Source organism: Calypte anna, chromosome 1 (assembly GCF_003957555.1).
Source record: "Calypte anna isolate BGI_N300 chromosome 1, bCalAnn1_v1.p, whole genome shotgun sequence".
NCBI lineage: Eukaryota > Metazoa > Chordata > Aves > Apodiformes > Trochilidae > Calypte > Calypte anna.
Window position 1 is genome coordinate 87,242,482 of NC_044244.1, and position 24,478 is coordinate 87,266,959.

General features: G+C 40.8%; 1 gene segment (V, D, J or C); it reads left to right on the forward strand.

Moving 5' to 3' along the window:
• The first annotated feature begins 248 nt into the window (after nt 1–248).
• LOC103533307 lies at nt 249–21,185 on the forward strand. The segment is given in 8 exon segments: nt 249–291; nt 695–987; nt 13,231–13,247; nt 14,345–14,382; nt 16,929–17,264; nt 17,664–17,681; nt 18,516–18,622; nt 21,165–21,185. Coding segments are annotated over 8 exon segments (873 nt in total).
• Nucleotides 21,186–24,478: the final 3,293 nt, after the last annotated feature.

Consider the following 24,478-nt stretch of genomic DNA (forward strand, 5'->3'; position numbering starts at 1 on the left):
AACCTCACCACAGCTCTGTCCATGCAGCTCTGTCTTTCTCTGCTCTCTCTCCCTCCACATCTCTGCAGGGTTTATACTTTCCTGTGACTGTGTGCATCACTGCCCAGTGCTCCTAGACAGCCAATCCTATCTCACTTTTCATGTCCTGCCCAGCCCCATTGTGTCTCATCTGCACTCACTGCTTCCTCTTCCCAGATCTCTAGACAGCTTCAAAAGGCAGGTCCCTGAAAGGACAGGGTTTTTCCCCCATGGTTCCCCTCTGGTTCTTGATGGCCATGCTGGCCCCTGTGGGTAAGTGAACTCAACTCACTGCTGAGCCACTGTACCGATTCCACTGTGGCTGTCCCAGCTGCATGCCCAGTGGCTGGCAGTGCCTTCATTCCTCAAGCTTCCTGTGCTGAGCGTGGGCAGTGAAAGAGGAATCCCTGAAACTCCTACATGGCTGTTTTGTTTTTTTTTCCCTTCCATCCCTCAAATTGTTCAGGGTTTTTTGGACACAAACAGCCCAGGATTGTTTCTCTGTCTACTGGAGAGACTGTAAACTCACCTGCTGATCTGAAGATCAGTCCCATCCCTTTTGCTGCTCTCTAGCCTGTCCTCTTCCTCCTCACCCTTTTCTCTACCAACCCATGGTGCCTACTTCATGTTCTTCCACTCTTTCCTTCTTCTCAACACTCCTCCTTTTCTTTTCCAGCATGGACTCTGGAACAGCCCCCAGACACAGTGGTACGACAAGACCAGTCTGTAAGTTTGAGCTGTTCCCAGAGGAAATCCTCCAGCACAGCTATGTACTGGTACAAGATGCCATTGGGGAAGGACTCCAGGATGATCCTAGTGGCTTCTGCAATAGTAAGTAGTAAAGCAGATATTGAGGAGGACTTCCGAAGCCATTTCAAGAGCAATGGGATACAAGGTGACAAAATGACCCTCTTGATAGATCATGCCTTTCTCAATGACTCTGGCACGTATTACTGTGCTGAAAGTGAAGCACAGTGGATGAACATAAATCTCCCTCTGCACAAAAGGGAACTGCTTTCCTCCTCCTTGGTGCTGCACAAGGCAGGATGGTGCCTTTCCACTCATTGCTTTTGCTTCTTAGCCTTCCCTTCCTCCTGAGGTTCTGTGAGGTGGTTTTTTTTTTTTCTGCTTTTTCTTCTTGCCACACACTCAGGCTCCCGTGCAACCTCAACCTAGTTCTGCCCATGCAAACCCCTTCTCTCCTCTCTGCCCTACCCCATCTCTTTAGGGTTTATACTTTTCTGTGAATGTGTACATCACTGCCCACTTCTCCTAGATAGCCAGTCTGATTTCACATTTCATGTCCTGTCCTGTATTGCTCCAGGTTTCATTTTCTGGCACAGTATCCTTCCAGAAGAATTTTGACATGAAGCAAGTCCAGCTACATCTGCTAGGCACTGAGTGCAGCAGCAGTGAATTGGGGGTATGAGTGGACAGCAAATAAGGGATGCTGGCTTTCTGTTCTCCCATATCAGGACTTCCTGTACTTCACTTCGCATGCCCTGGATTCTTTGTACAAGTCAAAACCTTTCTGGGTGCTTTTACATTTTTGTCTCAAGGAATATTCAGGTGGCCTAACTGTATGCATTGGAAAACTCCAGGGAATTGTGTCATGGGGAACTGACGGTGCTCTGAAGCTTAGCCCTGTGTCTACATCAAGGTCTGCAATTATGTTGATTGAATCAGAGAAAACATTGCAGCCTCATACTACTGTGAAGGCTTCTTGGCCACTACCCTTCTACCCTATCACTTGTCTTAAGAAGTGTCACGGTTTAACACTGGCCTGGCAATTAAACCGAATAACAGATGCTCTCTATTAATCTCTCTCTCCTCTCTGATAAAGAAAGGAGAGAGAATAAGGGAGAGAGACTTATGGGTTGGAAACTAAACTACACAACTTTAACGAAACAGTAATGATAAATAGGAAAAATTACTAAATATATACAAATATACAGGAAAATGGATACCACATTCCTCCCTCCTTTTCCCCCAGTAACTCTCACGTCACCACCGAGGCTGCAGGGCAGCCCTGGGAAAGTCCAGGCTGGACTCCTGGAGTTGGCAGCAGTCGGGAACTGGAGGCAGGAACACATAGATATGGGCTGGCACGGATCAGGACCACAGGCAGACAAATGGACGGAATCCTTCCAGGATGCTGGGTGAAGGAAGGGAAGCAGGAAATCCTGGCTTGGCCCTCGTGATCCCTCAAATTTATACTGAGTATGACGTATATGGGATGGAATACTCTGTTTGGTCAATTCTGGCATCTATCTTGTCTGTTCCTCCCCAAAGGTGGGCTGCAAGTGTGATCTCTTTCTTCCTTCTGGAAGGTAAAAGTTTTTCCTCAGAGCTGAGCAGTGTCCTTGGCTCTGCACACCAGTCTCTAGCAGTAACTATAAACATCAAGTGTTATCAGTCCTAAAAGCAGACACTGACTGAGAAACTTGCTGTTAATTTCAGCAAGTGCAACTACTTACAAGAGACTTAGCTAAAAGCAAAAGTACAAGACAGAAAATCACCTTTATCCTGGCCCAAACCAGGACAAGAAGATAATAGCACAAATAAAAAGTAACTTCAAAAGTAACTTCAAAAAGTTACTTCAAAAACCTTTTCAAATATTTGCTCTGATAACTGATGACCACCACACACAGGTGGGGTTCCCTGCAGCTTTACATCAGCTTCTCCTTAACCTTTCCTCCTGTTCTGATTTAGGTATGTGTGTCATGGCAGCAGAGCCCTGCTGCGTTAGCAGGCAAGGGGCTAGGATGTGGAATCATCACAAAGGAACCTTCTGAGCCTGCCACCTCTCTTTCTAGGTGTCCCTCTTAGTGAGAAAGAGAGGAACGGGATAAGGCTGCTAGGGAAGGAGGAAGGGTTGGACTAGATCTTCTTATGACCCTAATATTCTGTAATTCTGTGATTGAACTGCAGGAATATGCTTCCCTGACTGGAAAATTGAAGAAATTAAGATGTAATTAAACATGATTTTTGTGCTTCCGCTGACCTGACCTTTGTTTCAGTCTAACATTAGTTCTGAGTTGTGAGGTAACATCTTTGAGGTATTAAAAATGTCTCTCTGGAATGGAAAAATTCATGTTTATATTTCCAGGAATAAAGCATTCTGGAAAGATTGCCCATCTGGTCTCTAAATGAGTAAAAAAAAAATCACTTATGATGCAAATATTCCCAGGTTTTATGGCAGGCAGATCCAATACCCCGACATGCATGGTGATGGAATGAGAAACAGGACAACATTCAGCCAGCAACTTTCTGGTCTGCAAACAATCCCACATTTTTTTCAGGAGCTTGGAACACTGCGTGTCTTGCAAAACAACTAAAGCAAAACTTAAAGCCACACAAATATATATCTTTGCTTTCAATGGTTCACCAAATAAAGTATCAAAGGTGAACTGTTCCTTCTCTCTTCTCTGCTGAAGCTTGGTGGAAAAATCAGACCAAGGGGAGGAGCACAAATCTCTCCAGCCCTTTCTCTCTTAACTCACAAGGAGCAGGAACATACTGTTCTGGGATGGCTGATAGGCCATGCTGACTCTTTTGCTTGCTCTTCTACATGGTGAGAGACAGATCCATTTGCAGTACACCTCTCATCAAGGCCATACAAGGCTAGTGTGAGGTAAAGGACCCTTTCTAGCCATCATTTGAATTTAATTTTTTAATTTCTCTCTCACACATGCAGGTTCTATGGTCAGAAGCCTCATCACATAGCAGCCAAAAAAAATCCTTAAGAGAATTGGAGAGACCGTGAACATCTCCTGCTACCATAATGATACCACACTTGCCTATATGTTCTGGTACCAGCAGCCTCCAAGAAATGGTCTGAAGTTAGTAGCCAGTACTTCTATGTGGATGCAAAACTCATATGAGGAAGGTTACAGCAAGGCCAGGCTTGAGATAAGCAGAGGCAATAATGACCATTCTGTGATGATAATCAATAATGTGACATCCAAGGATGCAGCCACGTATTTCTGTGCTGCAAGAGATTACATGGTACACTGAGGGGGTTGAACACTAGAATTAAATCCTCACCTTGCTTGAGTGAGAGATGGAGTCTTTGAAAAATGTGAGTGAGACAGATCAGAGAGGGGCAGATCATGAGCAGATCATGAGGAAGTGGGGGAACAGGGCCAGGACATTCTGGAGGGAAGACAGAAAGACAAAGAAGTGCAGCAGCATCTAGCTTCAAAGACAAAAAGCCTTCAGAAACACAAACACATAGATCAGCATTAAGAATTGAGGCACTGGTGATATGGTTAGCAAAAGACATCAGATACCTTTTAGGATTGGTGCTATAGAAGCACAGCCATGTTCTCAACCATTAGTTCTCCACTGACCCCATGACAGCACCAAGAAAAGAGTGTGAAGCACAAAGAGAATTCAAGGTTCTTCCATATACTGATGATCCCCTCAAGGACTGAAGTGCCCAGTGGGAGATTCATTTGTGTGGGAGGAGATCCCAGCCTCTGAGTATGGACATACAAGGATGGCACCAGTACAGGTGGGAGTAAACAATGTACAGGGTACCAACCAAACAAAAGCAGGGTACCAGGCATACCTTCCACTGTGGAAGGGACAGCCCCTCGGAAGGTTTACAAGGAACTGTGTGCCCTGCTGCATTTTATTCACCTCCTCCACACAAGGCTTAATTGCAGGATCCCTCTTTTCCTTGCCACCAAAATGCATACGCTTACGAGCTGGACCAAAACATCTCCTCACAACAAAACCCATGGGCAGAGAAAGGACAAAAAGCTGCTGTCACCAGATGCTTCCCTTGTGAGGTACAACTGAAGGCAGAAATTGCCTCCCATTGTGCCTCTGTCTTAATTGCTTGAAGAGATGAAATTTTGATGAACTACTTGCTCTTCTTTGCTGTGCCTGGGAAAAGTGAGGGAACAACATTATTAGGGTTCCCCCATCTGCCATTGCCTGTTTGTGCTCCTGTTTTTATTGCATAATCTAGGACTTACCTTTCTTCCAAAAAAAGGTAAACAGGACATGAAAGAGCAAAAGGAATCTTTAAGAAAGCATGGCTATATACTTGTATATTTTGGGCTTATTTTTTTAAGTCACATCTTTGCCAGTCTGCATACCACTGAGCACAGACCAACTGTTTGTCTCATATGGAAGACAGCACATGAAGCACCTAACTATCACAGGGACCAAATGTATCATGCTGCTCACTGATGTGGCAAAACTTGATATGCTGAAGCAAAACATACTATTTGATTAAAACAAAAAAAAGGAGTGGGAGGTGATGAGAATAGCTAGTGAGAGCAAGGAGTGGGAATCAACAGTGAGTATGTCTTATAAAAGATCCCCACAGTCCATTTCACCAAAACAGCTAGGAATCTTGCCAGGATGGATCATTGGATTTCATGACAGGGTCCTAGTCTCCGGATGGACTGCGTTATATAAATGTTACTTTGCTTCCTGGCTCTGCTCTAAAAAAAAGATAAACTCTTCTTGGCTAGGGAAATCTGGATGCATGGCAGAAAACTGTGTTCATTGTAGTCTCACCTAGCTGCATTTCCAGTCTTACTCCAGGACTTACTCCAGTCCTCCAAAGACACTTCTGAAAGACACCTTCACACACCAGTCTTTTCACACCTTGGTAGCCAGTGTTCAATGTTCTTCTGATTACAGGAACTGCTCCCTAACATGCCAATCCTTGCCCTGAGGAAACGCTGATCTGCTCCTCAGAACACTCACATGTCCATATGTTCAATATCAGGCAGCAGGGAAGCACTGGGAAAGCATTGTCCCTCACATATCAGAGACACACCGAGTTCCGTGTTCTCTTCAGCTTGTGATCTTCTCATATCAAGGTCATCCTTACACAGGTACCAAACACATACACTCTGTTGCTGTCTGAAATTACTCTGTTATTCAAAAGCCCTGTGAAAGTTTCAGGAGAAGTAGTTAATGCTGGAATCATACATTAGTATAAACACTATGGTGGTGACTTTGGGAGTGACTTTTAGGTGATTTTTTTTTTAATGTACTTTTTTTTCTCCTTTAATAAATCACAAGTTCCTGACAATTCTAATGTTACAGTTCTAGCTGAGACCTTTTACATAAACACTGAAAACCAGCTTTATCAGCTCTGGGAATGTAACAGAGGAAGGATCCCTTTCTATTTCTCAACTCTTGAACATTTTTTGTTTAGAGTGGCAAATAGAATTTTAAGACCCTGTGAAAACACTGATATCAGTAGCCTTCAATGTTCAGCAGATTAATGAACTGGCTGTGACTGATCACAGCCGTGCAGCTCCCAGGCGATAGCAGAAAACAGCAGAGGTCATTCCCATCTTGAAGTTCTGCAGTCACAGGTCTCTATTACATTTGATTTACAATTTTGTCCTATGCAGTAGCTCTTTGGCCAGCCTGAAGCAGTACTGCACAAAAAAAGCAGCTATTCTAAGGCATTTCTAATGAAATAGTTACTCTCTTCCTTTGACTCATCGCATCATTTTGGTTTGAAAAGACCTTAGAGATCATCAAGTCCAACTATTAATCTAGGACTGACAAGCTCCTCGTTGCACTCCCTGTCCTCAAACTTATTCTCCTTCATCTCCTGCTTTTGAAGGAGAGCTACAGAAACCATAATCGAAGGCATTTATTTGAGAGGCTCAGCAGTGGCATCTCAGGCACATCTGTGTAGACAACTGTGTATTTTTAATGAATAGCAGTTTGTCATAATAGTCTACTGGAAGTCCAGAGGTCATACTGGGTACTCTAAAGATAAGATGATAGAAATAATGTCTAAAGTCTGTAGAGAAACAAGATAAACCAGGTGCCTCGAGTTGCCAAAGAGTGGGTGTGAGTCCACCTGTGCCTGATTAGGACAGGCCCCCTATTACCAGGGGACCAATAAAGGTGGGACACACACCCACAGAGGGAAGTTCACTCTTGTGCGAGGCAATGGAAGAGGCCAGCAGCTCATCGAGCCTCAGGAGCAAGAAAGGCTCCTCCCGCTACAGAGAGGTGTTGTGAGTCAGAGGTGATGTACTGGGTACTGAGTCCATCTGAAACCTGTGCTGTTTATGGTACCTCCAGCTTCTTTTTTTTTAAGGTTTTAATCCCATTTTTTGTTTACCTTAGCCTCAGAAGCAAGAAAGGCTTCTCCCGCTACAAAAGTCTGCAGGTAATGTTGCTATACCATGTGGTATGATCGACCTGCAACTACTGGGAGGGTTTACAGAATCGCAAGATGGTTGAAGCTGGAAGGCACCTCTTAAAGTCACCTTGTCCAAACCTCCTGATCAAGCAGGGCCACATAGAGCCAATAGCCAGGGACTGCATCTAGACATCTTTTCAGTCTCTCTAGGTGACCTATTCCAGTGCTAAGTCATCCTCACAGTAAAAAAGGAACATTCTGCATTTCATTTTGTGCCCATTCTTCTGGTCCTGTCACTGGGCACCACCAAAAAGGGCCTGACTCCAGCCTCTGCACTCTCCATGAAGATACTTACATATATGAATTAGATTCCTTCTGACACTTCTCTCTCTAGGCTAAACAGTCACAGCTGTCTCAGCCTCTGCTCCTATGTGAGATGCTTCTGCCCCATAGTTACCTTTGTGGCCCTTTGTTGCACACTCTCCAGTATGTCCATGTCTCTCGTAGCGAAGAGCCCAGAACTGAACACAGGTATGGCCTTAACACTGATGAATAGAGGGGAGGATCGCAGAATCAGCAAGGTTGAAAATCATCAAGTCCAACCCTTGACCCACTTACATCATGGTTACCAGAACATCTCTTGGTATGCTAGCAATACTTTTTCTAAAGCAGACCACGATACCATTTGCCTTCTTTGCAGCAAGGGCACATTGCTTGCTGTTCACCAGGACCCCCAGGTCCTTTTTTGCCAAGCTGCTTCCCAAAAGGATTGACAACAGCATGTATTGGTTCATGGAATCATTCCTCCCTAGGTGTGAACTTTGCACTTCCTTTTGTTGAACTTGATTAGGTCATTTATGGCCCATTTCTCTAGCCTCCCAGGTCCCTCTGGATGACAGCAAGAACCTGTGCTGTATCAGCCTCTCCTTCCCGTTTGGTGTTCCGTGCATGGTTGCAGAGGGTATATACTCTGCTTCATCATCCAGATCATTAGTGAAGATGTTAAACTGATGTCTCCCACTACAGCCGATGTTTCTCAGGCTTCCTGTGAGACAAGAACTGACTCAGAATAGAAATAATAGCAAAGGTAATACCGTGTTAATCATCCAATACAGGTATTGGGTTGGGAACAGAAGATTAATGTTTGGTAAACAGTATTGTTCTTTAGTAGAACAGCTTGCGTGCAAATCAATGGCCTCTAACAAGAAGCTTGGGTGGACACAATCTGAAAGAGAAGGGAAACAAAAGGAAGGAGATGAAGGAAATAAAAATATCTAAGATGGTAGAGTAACACTATCTGCATAGGGATCTGTATAGGGTCTGGCTGAGATGTAATAAACTTTCCCCACAGCAGCTCTCATAGAGCTGTGCTTTGTATTTGTAACTAGAAAGGTGTTGATAACATACCAATGGTTTAGCTACTGCTGAGCAGTGTTCGCACAGAATCAAGACTTCCTCTCTAAACTGCTTTCTTCTCTGCACCCCACCCCTGCTACAAAGGGCAGTGGTGGGGGGTGGGCAAGAGGTCAGGAAGGGACATATCCAAAAGCTGCTGCCACAACCTTACTAAAAGCACATTCCATAGCATATGATGTTGTGCTCAGCAACAAAAGGCAAGGAGAAAGGAGAAGAGAGAGCACTCATTATCAAGGCATTTGTCTTCTCAAGCAACTCCTACATGACATGAGGCCCTACTTCCCAGGAAGCAGCAGAGCATCACCTTGTGATAGGAAGTAAAGAATGCATCTTTTTGGTTTCCTATGCTTCTGTAATGTGGCCTTTACTTTTTCTTTATTAAACCACTTTTACTATGACCCACAAGTTCTTAGTTTACTAAGTTCTTAGAACTTTACTAAGTTTACTAACAAGAACTTAGTTTACTAAGTTCTTTTTAATGCTGTTTTCTCCCTTACCTGTCCTGCTGAAGAAGGGAAGTGATAGAGAGGATTGGTGGGCACCTGGCAGCCAGCCGAGGTCAACCCACAGCAGGATGTGTTTTTACACATCGTCTCCTTACATCATTTTATCTTTTCAGTATATAGAGATGCCCTGAAAAGAGACTATTGCTTAATTTTTGGCATTCAGGGTCAAAACACTCATGAATGTTTAAGGAAAAAACTTCCGAGTGTCCCCCACAAAAAATCTGTAAATCTCAGGGTGTATCTGTAATTCTGCCTTCTTCATAAGAAGGCCAATGGCATCCTGGCCTGTATCAGGAACAGCGTGGCCAGCAGGTCCAAGGAAGTGATTCTGCCCCTGTGCTCAGCACTGGCGAGGCCACACCTTGAGTCCTGTGTCCAGTTCTGGGCCCCTCAGTTCAGGAAGGAGATTGAGGTCCTGGAGTGGGTCCAAAGGAGGGCAACCAGGCTGGTGAAGGGACTCGAGCACAGACCCTATGAGGAGAGGCTGAGGGAGCTGGGGCTGTTCAGCCTGGAGAAGAGGAGGCTCAGGGGAGACCTCATCACTCTCTACAACTCCCTGAAAGGAGGGGGTAGCCAGGGGGGGGGTTGGTCTCTTTTCCCAGGCAGCTATCAGCAAGACAAGAGGTCACGGTCTCAAGTTGTGCCAGGGGAGGTTGAGGTTGGACATTAGAAAGAATTTCTTTACCGAGAGGGTGATCAGGCATTGGAATGGGCTGCCCAGGGAAGTAGTGGATTCTCCGTCCCTGGAGATATTTAAAAAGAGACTGGATGTGGCACTCAGTGCCATGGTCTGGTAACTGCAGCAGTAGTGGATCAAGGGTTGGACTTGATGAGGTCCCTTCCAACCCAGCCAATTCTCTGATTCTATGATTCTATACTGCTTCTGTAAATGCTTAAAAAAGAATCTAGGATTGATGTGATACTATTATTACTTTACTGTGAAATTCCCTCACTAAAATTATATTACTGTTAGAAAATACAGTCATAAATATCTCTTGATTGCATCTTCTTACCTTTCTTTGTGTTCTGAAACTTTATACAGCTTGGCCCATGAAGCCTTCTATGAGAAAGATGGAAATAAAAATCAAGGAAATGTTTTTCCTCTCTTCTCTCCCTCTCACTTATTTGAATTCATTACCTATAAGGAGAACATTACAGTGGGACAAGACTGGTCTCTGCTGGCATGTCTTGGAAACTGCCTTACAAACATGCCCTAAGGGGATGCCAGCATCACATAGAAACACTTCTTCAAAATTAATAAAGAGAGGATTTGTTTGGTTTTAAATTAAAGACACCACATGGGAGAGAGTCTGTTAGTGACAGTAAAGACACTAATGAAGCTGTAGACTGGAGAAGCAGCAGAATAATCTTAAATGAATTTTAGTAAAATGGTTTTTAGATCCTGAAAAAACAGTGCTGAGATCAGAGGCAGACAAAGACCAAGGCAGACAAATAATACAGAAGTATTAGTGATATTATTGCGACTGAGCCAGACAAATTAAATACCAAATGTATTTTTAGAAAGAATTCAATATAAACAAAGAAAAATGTCTGCAATCACATATATTAAGTGACCTAAGCATTCAGTTTTGCTGTTGCAGAAGGGAGGATACTTTAAGGGCACCTGAGATCACCTGTCCAATGCCTCACCTTCTGTTGTCCTGTGTGTGGAGGAAGAGGAGGAAGATAAAAGCATCCTGTTACCTGTCACTTCCACTTCCCACCCTTTTCAGACATTCTCCAAAATGAAGGCACATGCTTAACTCCTAGACAAAGCCTTTACATATTCAAGGTCACAGGCACCTGCAAGAAGCTTCTAATTCTGCTTCCTGTAACAGAGTAGTCAGAAGAATACAAACTTAAGAGCTCAGCATCCTGCTTCCTTCCAACTCAGAGCAACTGTGACAAGTGAACCAGGCAGACCAAAGCCGATATTCACAATGAGGCCAGGCTACGAACAGAAACATCAGTCTGTAGTAAGCAAATCGTTCTCAATGAAAACCAGTTAATTTAGGGTTTGAGTTCTGTTAAGTAACCTGGGGAAGAAGAAAAAACAGAGTGGGAAGAAAAGCAGAATGAATGCTGCCATGAAATTACCAACTGAAAAATATCATCATTTAAAACTGACCAATAAAAGAGAAAAAAACTCAAGCTACTATTTTTTTGTCTATAGGAAAAAAAAATTCAGGATATAAATATTAAGTCAGGGATAACAGATCTAGTATAAGGTAATAAGGCTATCAAACAGAACAGCAAAGACAAAGGAAGGATGTGGCCTGTGGTTCCTGTGTCAGTCTTTCATGGAAAATGGATGACAAAAATAGGAGAGCAGAGCCTAGGTAGGTTTGTTTTTGTACGAAATTGTATCATTGTGGGGACAGGGGAGCCACAATGATACATTCCCCAGGAGGCCTTTACAAAAACACATGTGAGCATAAGCCTTGTTGTAGATCGTGTTAAGACAGCTACCTAGAATTCTGCTGCATAGCAGGCATGTTCTGTCTTGGTTTTTCTTGGTGGACCCAGTATGCTATGACTTGCGTTCATCACCTGAGAACTAAGATTGTCTGCTTGGGAAAACAAGCCAGGAGATTTTAAGACATTGAAATAATTTTTAGAAAAAATTATTGACTGCAAAGGCACCTAAAATCTATTAGACGTTTTGAAGCAGAGAACTAGTTTTTTTTCTGATACGATAGTGTTTGCAATAGACCCAAAGATTGTTCTTTATTGATGTGATAAAAGTGTTAGAAAAAGAATTCTGTCATGTAGCATGTACTTCTCAGAGGCACTACGTAAAATATGCTGGCATTTTCTCTCTTAAACAAACCTTCAGTGTCCACTGATTTACCCATGCCTGTGAGCACAAAGATTTTCTCTAATACTTTTCCACACTGCCTCACTGCAGTTCTTCCTTGTGCATATCAAGCATTTGCCTGGGATAATCCGTCTGATTCTTCTGGGTTTTCCTTGTTTGGATTAATCTAAACCTAGCAGAAAATTGACTGGAATCCTTGAAGACTATTCAAGATGACTGACCTGCCACTGAAGAGAAAATAAATGGATTTGTTTTAGTACAAGGCCACAAACGTGAACAACCTACACGAAAATGCATGTGACTATGACAATCACACAGCAAGTATTTGATTATTAACTCCACAAGTTACAGAAAGGGAGGCTTCATAATGTTCAGAGTGTAAGACTGACAGGAAGGAAGATGTAGAGGAGTTATATTTCTAGACAAAGATACACACTATCTCTTTGGTACATCTGCATGCTTTCTACATCTGCAAATGTAGAAAAAAAAATAACAGGTAGTATCAGTGAGATTACACTGCGATTAGAGAAAGCTTGTAAAACAACTTGAGGTGAAATGTAGACAATGAAAATAAGTATCAAAAGACTCTGGGAAGCTTTATAAGTGCTACAGCTCATACAATAGGATTTCAAGTTGGTTTTCTGCCAAATACCTTCAGAGAGAGATTGCAGGATCCTTGGGATTCCAGTTGCAGTAAACAGTAAACTGCTAACTAAAACCAGCTGCAGTGCATTCTGTTTCTTAGCTTATGATACCACACTTTTTCACTGTGACCACCAATCGTCTGACTTTCGGTGATGGCACAAAACTTACTGTAATAGGTAAGAAATTTTTTCTCTTTCTCTTTTAAATCACTTAAAATCTCATATCTTTTCTGAGAACTTAATTTCAGCCTTATTCTCTCTTTCATGATTTAATTGGTGTTTTCCTGATGGGCCAATAACCCAGTCTACTCTGGAGAAATGACTACCTTTACTAGCCTAGGTAGGGACACACATTTCACTTTGGAGAACAGAATGAATGCATTATCAGTAAATAAAAATCTGTCCATAGAAAGAACTCATATGGAGGTTGGGCTAAAAAAAGATGTGCATAAGTATATTGTCTTAATAAATCAGCATCTGCAAAAATCACTATTTCTCTAAAGTATAACTATTCTCTGTAATGCCAGTCCTCCTGGGGCTACAGGTGAAGAAGGATAAGTCAATGAAAGGCAATCTGTCTGGAAAGAACTGATTTACACTTATACTCTGGGAAGGTCTAGAAAGCAAAATCAAAACTACAAATTTAAATATTATTAACCTTTTCGGGCTATACTAAAGCATGTGCTATCTCAGGTAATTGGGAGAGACAAGTAAGAATAGTAGCATTTTTAGCTGACAAAACAAAAGCCACAAACCTATTCTCAACTTTATCATAATCAGTACTAGCAGCTCTCTGAAGCTATTTAATTCCTTGTTGTTACAGAAAACAACTCTCCACAGCCCAGCAAGCTTCTTTCCACAAAACAGGCTGCTCAAGATGATGATAAAAAGATCGTTTAGGACAACAATCTTACTATTTCAGAATAGATGCTAACATGCCACTGGAAACCACAGAACGTGTGGATCATTTCAGATAAAAGTAGTGCTCAGGGAATGTTTCTCCTCAGGCCACACTTCTGGGTTTGGACTCTCTCCTAATCCTGAGGAAAACAATCTCATTGTAAGACTCTGATAAATGACAGTGATCTCTTCTTCTCATTGTATTGCTCCTCAAATTAGAAGAACAAATGCCTCAGGCTTTTGTACCACACTACACTGCAAAGTAAAATGATTTCAAGTGAAGAAGTTCAGACTCCATATTAAAAATTCAGTGATCAGCATGTTTTTTGAAATCCGTAGGTGTGAATCCAAGGTGTTGTCTGATGAAAATCAATAGTCTGATCCCTCATAAGCCACAGTCAATAATGCATCTAACTTTAATAATCACAGATAAGAGACAGAGTTAATAAAAGCAGATACTTGCTTCCCAAAAATGAGAAAGGGGGAAATGTTAAAAACATCTAAAATGGGGAGAGTGGACCAGGGTCCTGTGTTATATATTGCAAGTTGTTCTGTAAGTTAAAAAAAAAAAAAAAAAGACATTTATTTTACCAGAGAAGAGTAGTCCTGATGTTGAAACTAAATTATGAAATTAAGAAAATGAGGCTGTTTAGCTGAAAATAGGCAAAGAAAATGACTTTTCTTTGGTATTTTTGAGGTTGATCCTACCTGGCTAGACACACAGATGTGGTGGTGTTCCCTTATAGACCTTTCTTTTTTGCTTTAAGGGACCGTAAGTTAATGTACTTGATGTTTATTCCATTGCTGGTACCCTATGAGGGGAGGGTTAGTCCACAGGTTTGGCTCACAGGACTGAGAGTAGAGGAGAGGTTTTTCTGCAGCTGCAAAACAGTGTGAATAATGAAAGACTGCACTTTGGCAGTGGGACAAAACTCACAGTTCTAGGTAAGTCAGAAATCAGATCTGCATGATATATGTAATATTTGTTTAGGGGACAAGACCATTCTTAGTTAATGGCAAAATAATGATCAGGATTAATGCTTTTTTAACAGTTTCTTTAAATGAAATGTGCTAATATGGCAGTGTGCATCTGCAGGCAAAAATTTTGACATCTTTTCATCTGTTGCCTCTGTCTTCCCCTGCTGGGAACTTTGTGAAGGGGAAGAAATAATTCTTTTACTCCCATTTTCCAAGAAAACTTTACAGGGGTTGGGAATGAAATATCCTTTGGTTTTGATCTGCAAGGTTTCATGTTCATCTCTGTAACAATCAAAAGCAGCATTTCAGAGTTAGATTCTGGGTTCTTGTGTCTGCTGAATAAGACATGGAAAGAGTAGTCTTCCTGGTATTTTTCTCCCCCTTCCAAGGGCAGGCTGCCTAAAGTTTCTCTGGGAAAACAGCCTCCTCTGACAGTCCTTTTCATGACTTCTAATTCTCAAAAAAGGTTTTTCTTTTTTCTCAGTAAATTTTTCTCCCCCATTCTTTCTCTTTTCCCTATTTTCTTTCTCTGTTTTCTCCCCTCCCAGGAAAGGATTTAACATCACATATATCAAGGCATTTTACAGGGCAACATAACCATTTCCATCTGCTACTGCAACATCTGATAGAAAACTGTAGAAATCCACACTGTTTTCTGCTCTGTTAAACAGTACCACTGGTAGGAACTAAGTTGCTGGCAAGAAGAGCACAATGGCACTGCAGGTTGTAGTCTGATTGTGTGTAGCTGTGCTTTTTAACTGCGCTGCTTACTTTTGGAACTGGCACTGTGCTCAGAGTTATAGGTAAGTAGCTGTGATTAAGCCAAGTGCACAATGTGGAGGACAGGTGAAATTTTCCCTTGTACGTGTAGCATATGCATAGATGATTGTAAATCCAAGTAGGAGTTAAAGATAACAAGAAATCATAAACTGACCTTGGCATGATGGGAATGAAAGAACTGTGGTACTTTTTCTCTTAGGTGGGTGAAGAAGTTTGTACCATTCTCCTTATTCCATTTCAAATACCCTCTTTCTCATTGTCTTTCCAGTAGTTTTATCATTCTTTCTGTCTGCCTTTTCCACTTGCCCTCCTCTTAGTCTTTTTTCTTTGTTTGTTTGTTGTGGGGTTTTTGTTTGTTTGTTTATTCTGTTCAGTCTCTCCCATTTTTCCTTTGTGAACTCCCTATCTGTTCCCATGTCCTCACTCATTAGCCATTTAGGCTATGAACCAACAAACTTATGTCAAAATACTTTTAGGATAGGAAAAAAATTCATAAAGCATAAAAGTTATCAACCTCTCCTCATGTCCACGGGTAGGAAAGCAGAGCGGTGCCAAACCTTCTAGTTAGTGATCTCCGTTACTCTCTAATTACCTTGACTGAAGTGTGTATAAACTCACACATTTTCACAGAAGCTCTCCAGGGACCTTTGTAGAGTAAGCACTGACAATCATGGTTCAGGCTAACAGCTGAAAGCAAACATTGGGGCATAGGGATCAAGATTTACTTTGCATAAAAGTTTCTGCTAATTCTGCTAATTCTCTCTAGTGTAGGAAGGAGGGGGTAGTTAGGAAGATAATCCACAGTTTATAGTGTCTTCACACCAAAAAGATATAGAAGTCTTCTCTTAAGCTCCATAGTCCTCCCCACATTTCTGTTTCCATGTGCTGTCTGCAGATTTGGTTGATTTATCATGACAGATGAGTAAAAAAGGCACTCTAATAACATACAGGTAAAATAAAAATATGACTTTTATGGTCACTGCCTAGCATCTGAGGGACACCTCATTGTTGCCTTGTTGACTGTAAAATTTTCTAGTCTTATATGTAGGCATTAAACACTTTAAGACAAGGGACATCTTTTGGTTTGTGAGTGTGTAGAATCTTACATTAATTTGGGAAGATGTGTAGCCTAGGATGTGGGCTTCTCATACCCAGGATAACCTAAATAATAAATAACATAAAGATATATTTCATAGACTTAAGAAGGGATGACTACTTAAGACCTAAAGCAAAACTTGTCCTGGGCAGATCCAAGCTACCTACAGAGAGTGTTCTTCAAATAAGACATTGAGAAAGATCATGTCTTCCCTTTCAAGTCACCTTTTAGATACAGAGGTCCAAGTAGGGTATCACATGGCAGCATAATTCTGAACACTGCAGTAACCATCATGTCTTACTAAATCTCCAGGAATATAGCAGAGTCAGATGAGGATACTTGTGCCATATAACACAGACTCTTATCTATTGGTAAAGTATTACAAATAATAAAGGTCTTGTAGGAATACTGGGTACTTTCCTGCTTACCTATCTGCTCAGCTTCTTTGCAGCTTTCCTATTCTTTTGGCAGAGAGAGACAGGCCTCTTATGTTTCTGTGTAATGAGTGCAGACAAATACCTTCAGTTTCCTGGTGTCCACCTATCTGATAGATATCAATTGTCTAATAGACAAGTTTAAGGATTTTCTGATGGAAAACAATAACAAAGGCTCTGGACCATATTACTTTCGGTTTCAGGGAAGGACGAGGAAATCATACCTCCAGCTGTGGCTATTTTTTCCCCATCAAAGCAAGAGATCCAACAGAAGAGCAAGGCCACACTGGTGTGCCTGGCCTCTGCTTTCTACCCCGACCACCTGAATCTGGTTTGGAAGGTGAATGGTGCTCTGAGGACAGAAGGGGTGGGGACAGATGAGTTTTCCACATGGGATGGGAGTACCTACTCCTTGACAAGCCGACTGAGGATCTCAGCCCAGGAATGGTTCAACCCTCTGAACCGTTTTGAGTGCTCTGCCGATTTTTTTAAGAATGAAACTCTGGAATCGATACACAAATTCATCTACGGTGATGTTGGTGAGTAAAAAATGTGTATCATCATGATGTACAAGTTAGAAATCACAAAATTGAAGGGCTTTTGTAGTGGTGCAAAATATGTCTATATGCAATTTCTATAAAAGGTGTTGTTATGGCAGGCAAAGATGCGTATGTAAATATTTGCATGTTTTTTCATATTTCTGGGTCTTTGAATCCACATTATTGTTACATATCCATATATATTAAAAGATTTCTTTAGATTTTCACTGAAAAAACCTCTATAGCATAGTAAAATATACAATATAATAAAATATATAATAATGTAATAAAATATATAGTGTAATAAAATTAATCAGGAAGTATATTGTAAACTGAAACTTCTAAAATTGTTTTCTTTTCATATTGATGAGAAATGTGACTTTGATTTTTGTCTTTCAGGATGTGCACTCACAGAAGGTATGTATGTCTTCTCACAGGCAAATATCTGTGCATGCTGTAATTCCAGTTTTAATGACACTAAGTAACACCTCCTCATCTATGTGTTTTACGTGTTTATCATCTCCTCCAGTCCCTATCATAGCCTTTTGTTGGGAAGCTGCTTGCTCAGCCATGAAAGGAAAAATTCATACTTAACCAAAGTGATTGTAACATCAAGATTCAGAATCTGAAATTCTGAATATTTCTTAGTACCATATTCAAAATACTTCTTATTACAACTCACATTCCCCTCCAAACTTCAAGAATAACAATATTAAAAATAATGTTTCTTTCTTCTATATATACATATTTACATACTCTTGTTTTTCACTTATATCTTTAATACTTCAGCATCAAGCTGATTTATAAGAATAAGAGTTCTAGATACTATGTTATTCTGGGGTATGTAAAACTTCCCTGATATATCAGCAGCACTTACATGTCATTGACAATAAAGAGTTAAAAAAAAATCTGTATCTTGTGTTTCAGCTTAATTTGAGTTCTTAAGTGGGAAGTCATACAAACAGTCCAGTTTTTCAGTAGGTGTGGCAGCACAATGGTTAAGCATTCCCAACAAGGACATATTTTGTTAGAATAAAGCCATCCTCTGTCTTTCCTTGTTTGGTTCTCTGAATCACAAGGTTATTTTCCATCTCTGCTACCTTTTTTCAACAGAGCCATGCATTTGGCTTTAGTTAATTTGTGTGTTTTAGCTAAATATTTCGAAGGTTCTTATTTGATTAAAGCTGTATTAGATCTAATCTATCATAATGATGATTATAACTCAATACACAAATTATGTTTGATTTGCAGAGTCCTACTTGTGGTCTGGAAATTCTCTGAAGCTGACTTACCTCATTCTCTGCGGCAAAGCTTTGCTCTATGCAGTTTTGGTGAGCAGCATGATGTGGAAAGCCAAGGTACATTAGTGTGCTACTTGCAGGATGAGCTTACTCCCTAGTACAAGGATAAGCAAGTAGAGAATAAATTTATTCTCAGTTGTACGGTTGTTCTCCATGTGCTTTGCTGAGCTTTGTACAGACGAGTTTAAAAAATTGCAAGTGACTAGTTTCCTATCATTGTTTTTCCACAACTCAAATAAAAACAGTGCTGTCTAAGAGACCGATTTCTTCTTGAAATACTCTTTAAACACATGCAAATAGATGAGCATTTAAGACTAATTCTTCAGAAAGTAAAGAAGAGAAATATCACATATAAAATACTTTTCTGTAAGCATTGGGTCTCATGACTGCAGTGAAAGTAATAAGGAAGGGTTTTGAGGAGAAACATGGGATAAAACTGTACAAGGATTTACAAAGAAGAATAGGGTAAATCTGAATAAATGGGAGAAGTTTAACTAACTACAGGGAAATACTTTTTATCAGTAAGTTTCTCATATGGCTCAACAATATTCCCTGGAAGCTTCAGCACAAGTTCTTTTAAAAGAATGACTGGGATCTGTATATGAAAAGTAACCTGGTAAAGTTGAGGGAAAGTATGAACACAGACTCAATTATGTTTTTGTGTCTAAGATACTAGAGGGTGTAGGTTGGTGCTTGACTGGATCACACTCATGGTTTAGGTCAGAAGGGACCATTCAAGAACATCTGGTCCAACTCTCCCCTGCAATGAAGGGGAACATCTTTCACTAGACCAGGTTGCTTGAAGGCCCATCCAACCAGACTTTGAACACTTCCTGTGATGAGACATCAACACCTTCTCTGGATAATCTGTTCCACTGTCTCACCATACTCATCATAAAAGGATTTGTTCCTTATATCTAACCTAAAGCCACCTTATATCAGTTTAAAGCCATTGCCTGTATTCCTGTCACCTTGGTAAAAAAAATCTTCCCTCACTTCCGTATAAGCCTCCTTGTACATTGAAAGGCAACAAGAAGGTCTCATGCTTCTCCAGACTGAAAAACCTCAGGCTTCCTTCCCAAGAGAGGCATTCCAGCCTTCTGATCATTTTTGTGGCCCTCTCCTGGATGTGCTCTAACATGTCCATGTCTGTCTTATACTGTCAGCCCTCAGAAGTAGATGCTGTAATCCAGGTGGGGTTTCATGAGTAGAAGGGTAGAATCACCTTTTTCAACCTGCTGGCCATACTTCTTTTGATGCAGCCCAGGATGCAATTGGTTTTCTGGGATGAAAGCACTCACAGACAGCTGGCATACAATTTTTCATCCACCAGTATCCCTGGGTCATCCTCCAAAGAGATGCTCTCAATCCATTCATCCCTCAGATTCCCTCAGATCCCTCATTCATCCCTTATTTCCAAACATAAGCTTATACTGATCATGATGATTGCCCCAAACCCATGTGCAGGTCCTTGTACTTGGGTTCAACTTTATGATGTTTACATGGACCCACTCCTCAAATCTACTCAGGTCCTTCTAGACGATGTCCATAGCTCTTTCCCTTGTACACTGATGCAGTCACTCCAGCACAGAAGGACACCAAGTTAGTCATCTACCAAGAAAGTTCTGTGTAGAGATACTAGCTCAGTATGTAAACAAATGATTTGTACAGGTTATGACACTTTCTTGGGTGAAAAAAGGGGAAAAAATATGTGGTTAAAATGTGGACATTTTAGTTAATGCTCTCAGAAGAAACAACAGTTGGGACACTGGTAAATGTAGTCTGCTATTACTTAGTTTATCATATTTGTTCCTTTTGCTTTTTTTTTTTCAAATATGTTTATTTTGTTTAGTTTTCAGTTAGGCTGATGGGAAGCTGTATAGAGAATAAATGAAGAGTCCTCTTCATCACATGATCAGGAACATAGCAAATTATTCTACCTTTCAGTAGCAAAGGATCTATGCTTTTGTCTAAGAACTTCTGAATATTATTACTTGGTGGTTCTCCTTTCCCCTCCTGCTCTCTCCACTTTGTTGAAATCACTGCTGGGTTTTTCCTATACTTCCATGTCATATTGTATTGTATTTTATTGTTTCATAAAGTATGATATCTTTAAAACTAATGCCTTCTTAATGCTCAGAGGCTGATGACACAGCTCCTTGATTTAGGAATAAAGTTAAGCCTTTTCATTAAAGAAACATAAGCTATTGTTTTTTTAATTTGGTCTTTTGTAGCAACAATGTCCAACCACACAGCTTCCAGTTATGTGTAGTATTGTAAGGTAATCACATTAAAAAACATTCACTGACAATTCTTATAGGAGGAGCTTATCTATTATGAGAACAGTAGTTCTTACACAGCACTTACACCGTCTCCATCAACTTGTTGTTGTTGTCTACCAACAACTGTAATGGGGCTGCAGACTCCAAAGGCTCAGGCAGCCCAGAACCAGTGACTGGAAGAGTGAGCATCCAGGGCTAATCCATCGAACCACTTTAGAGGCAAGGATGTAATGTGGGAAGTCCTGTGACACTGGAATGAGAAACACGGTTCTTTTCATAATCTAATTAATGTGTACTTTGTGTTCTTTTTGCACCAGGAGAAGACACGAGGGATCTAGACCACTTATTTTTCCTCAGGCAGTGTTGAAATGGTATTAGCAGTGCAGAATCATGCCTTCACATTTTAAGTCTTTATTTTTGTTCTACTCTGTACACATTTGTTACAACGCATTGTAACTGTACAGGAGACTGCTCTGGACAAAACTATTCTTAAAAATGATATTTATTTAAATGTACTTCTCTCCATTTATATTGTGTATCTTAAGTTTCAAGGGAACAAGCCAATTAAAATGAAGGGGAGCTTTTTAGATAAAAAGAGGGAAAGAACTCCGGGGAGACATTGTATGAGGCAATTAATGAAATATTATCAAAATGTGTGGTCTTTTTTAAAGAAAAGAGAAAAGAAAAAAAAATTAAAATTATGAAGAAAGAGAAAATAAGAAAAGTAAGAAAGATGAAGAAAAGCAAAGTAGGAAAGAAAAAAGGGCTGAAACTCAGAAAAAGAGATGAGAATCTAATCTGTGGGGACAAGGAAAGGGAACCACAGTGTGGTTCTTTAAAGCTGTGTTTGTGTGCATCAATTCTCTGCAGTATAAACTATAAAACCAAGGGATTAGGGATTACTTAATCCTGGAAAGTTTCCTGGAGATGTTTCATTCACTTTGAATCTTATTAAGCTATAACCATATGGCATATTTGAAACAATTGGTAAGTCAGAAGTATTTCACTCGGGAATAAATGGAGAACAAAGTCATCCCTTTTACACGTAAACGTATCTTAACTATAACTAGGAGTAATGCAAGCCAAGATAGAACGAGTGTTTGTGAGGCTTTGGGAATAGAGTATCTGGGAATGCAATAACAAAGCAGAACAAGTAGGAAGCATTGAGAGAAGACCCTGAAGGGAGCTTCTGTATAGCATAGCCAGGGTCTTTAAGAGAGGAGATACCTCTGAGGGTCTCAGCAGAAAATGGTACCTCAGAATGAGATCAGGTGGGGTGCCAAAATGTGCTTGAAAACATGTCTTTAAGGGAACAGCAGTTGAATTTTAGCAAAACAGGATGCGGTTTGACATTTACCCCCTAAAAAAAAAACCCTGTTTTGATAACACATCAGCCTCTTACAGCAGTGCCACCCCAGCCTTTCAGGGTGAAGCACAGGACTCAGCTCTCTGTGCACCTGCACATGGACAGAAATAGTGACACATACAGGCCTTATGAAAGCTGGTGGGGTTTTTGTCTGATGTTATCATGCAATCTTCTTGCTACTTAAGTCTGCAGATGGGTTTTGCATGTGCAGCTGCTCTTTCTGCTGTTTCAACACACAAAAACTGAAATATTTGTGGGTTTGGAGGGTGGGGGGGCTGCTGACCTGCTTTCACAAATTAAAAAAAAAAACACCATAATTTTTCTAGCCAAAGCAGAAAGGTAAAAATCACATGCTTGAAGAAAAACTTTCATGGAAGAGGACTTCTTAGTACAATTTGTTCTACAGAACAGGGCTAACTTCAAAGCTAGACCATGTTGCTCCAGGCTTTCTCCAGGTAATTTCTGAATATCTTCAAGGACAGAGATTTGACAAGGTCTCTGAGAAGTCTGTTCCAGTGATGAAGCACCTTCAGGAGGAAGTATTATTTCATAATGTCTGATCAGTTTATCTTGCTTTAGCTTATTCCCACTGGCTTCCACTGTGCCTTTGTGAGGCTCTCTCTTTATGCACTTTGAGTCAAGTAATTAGCCACCCTTTAGCTTTCCCCCCAAGAGGAACTTGCTTTAGGATGAATTAGGACAATTTGTTATATAATCATCATGCAGTGCTTACACCAAGGAGTACCTCATGCAGAGACTAATCACAATGCATCAGTCACTCTGTCTGGGAGTACGATGGTGCTGGAAATACACTAGTAGGTCTTTTTTGTGTGAGATACAAGACTCTTCAGGCTAAGCCTGACATATTCCATCAGGAAGAAACTATTTAGCAAATAAAACTGTATTCACATTCTGTTTGTTCACCCCTCTACATTTGTGGCCTCAAAATATGGATAATTTCTGGAGCAGTGTTCATACTAGGGTTTATCTCAAAGTCAGAAAGAACTACAAGACTTTGAATGAGGAACATCACAAAGTTGCCTGGGAAAAAAAAAAAAAAAGCAAACCTCAGAACTCATCCATATGAATAATGAATACATGTTGCTGCTTCTTGAACAGTGAGAGGTATGAGGAAGATAAACATGACACACCTAGTGGCATGTCTTTCACTATGTAGACAGAAGAAAACTGGATATCTCTTATTATTCTTGAATGTGAATCTATTCGAAGTTGCATATTACTTTGTTCTATCTCCCTTTCCTCTTTATACCCTGCATACATGTGTCTTTTCATGCCCATATCTATGTACTTGCAGACCATGGTAATGTTTCTTCTTTTGTCCTTGTATTCCAATGTGTGGCATATACTTCTGTTTAGCTTCTATTTTTATATCAACTTTTGTTGAGTGCCTGTCTCATTACCATTGCCGATCTTAGTGCTACAGATTCCTTGTGATTAGAGGAACATTTACAAGCACAGAAAAAAGCATTGTGGCTTTCACTTCTTAACAATATTCAAAGAGGAATGAGAGTACAGACACATGAAGGGAGGCAGGGGTGAAACTGGGACCACTAGAGAGGAGCTTGGATGCAACATGACAGTGCTTGTGGAAGAGGATGGCTCTAGTAAGGTCTTACAACCTTGGCTCTCCTAGTGAAGGAGGAGGATGATATTCCTTGTGGTAAGATGAACAAAAGATTTGGTGAGAGGTTGGTTACTTTGGAGACACCCCAGCATGGTCTAGAGGGTACTGGGGCTTCTCAAAATGTGTCCCAGCTGAGGTGCATCTACAGTAATTCATGCAACATGGGTAAAAAAGAGGAGGAGCTGGAGGTCATTGTGCAGATGGAAAACGATGATAGAGTTGCCATCACAGAAACATGGTGGAATAACTCACACAGTTGGAAGACTGCGACTGATGACTAGCAACCTTTCCGAAGAAATAGGCAAGGAAGTAGAGGCAGTGGGGTTGCCCTCTATTTTAGGGAGAGATATGAGTGTCTAAAAATTAATGATGGTGATGACAGGACCAAAGAGTTTTGGTCAATGGAGTTAAATCCAGTTGGTGGCCAGTCACGAATGGTGTCCCTGAAGGCTCAGTTCTGGGGCCACTCTTGTTTAACATCTTTATTAATAATCTTGATGTGGGGATTGAATGTTAAGAGGGACTGTCTATCTGCTGGATGGTAGAAAGGCCTTAAAGAGGGATCTGGACAGACTGGATTGTTGGGCTGAGACCAACTGTATGAAATTTAATAAGGCCGA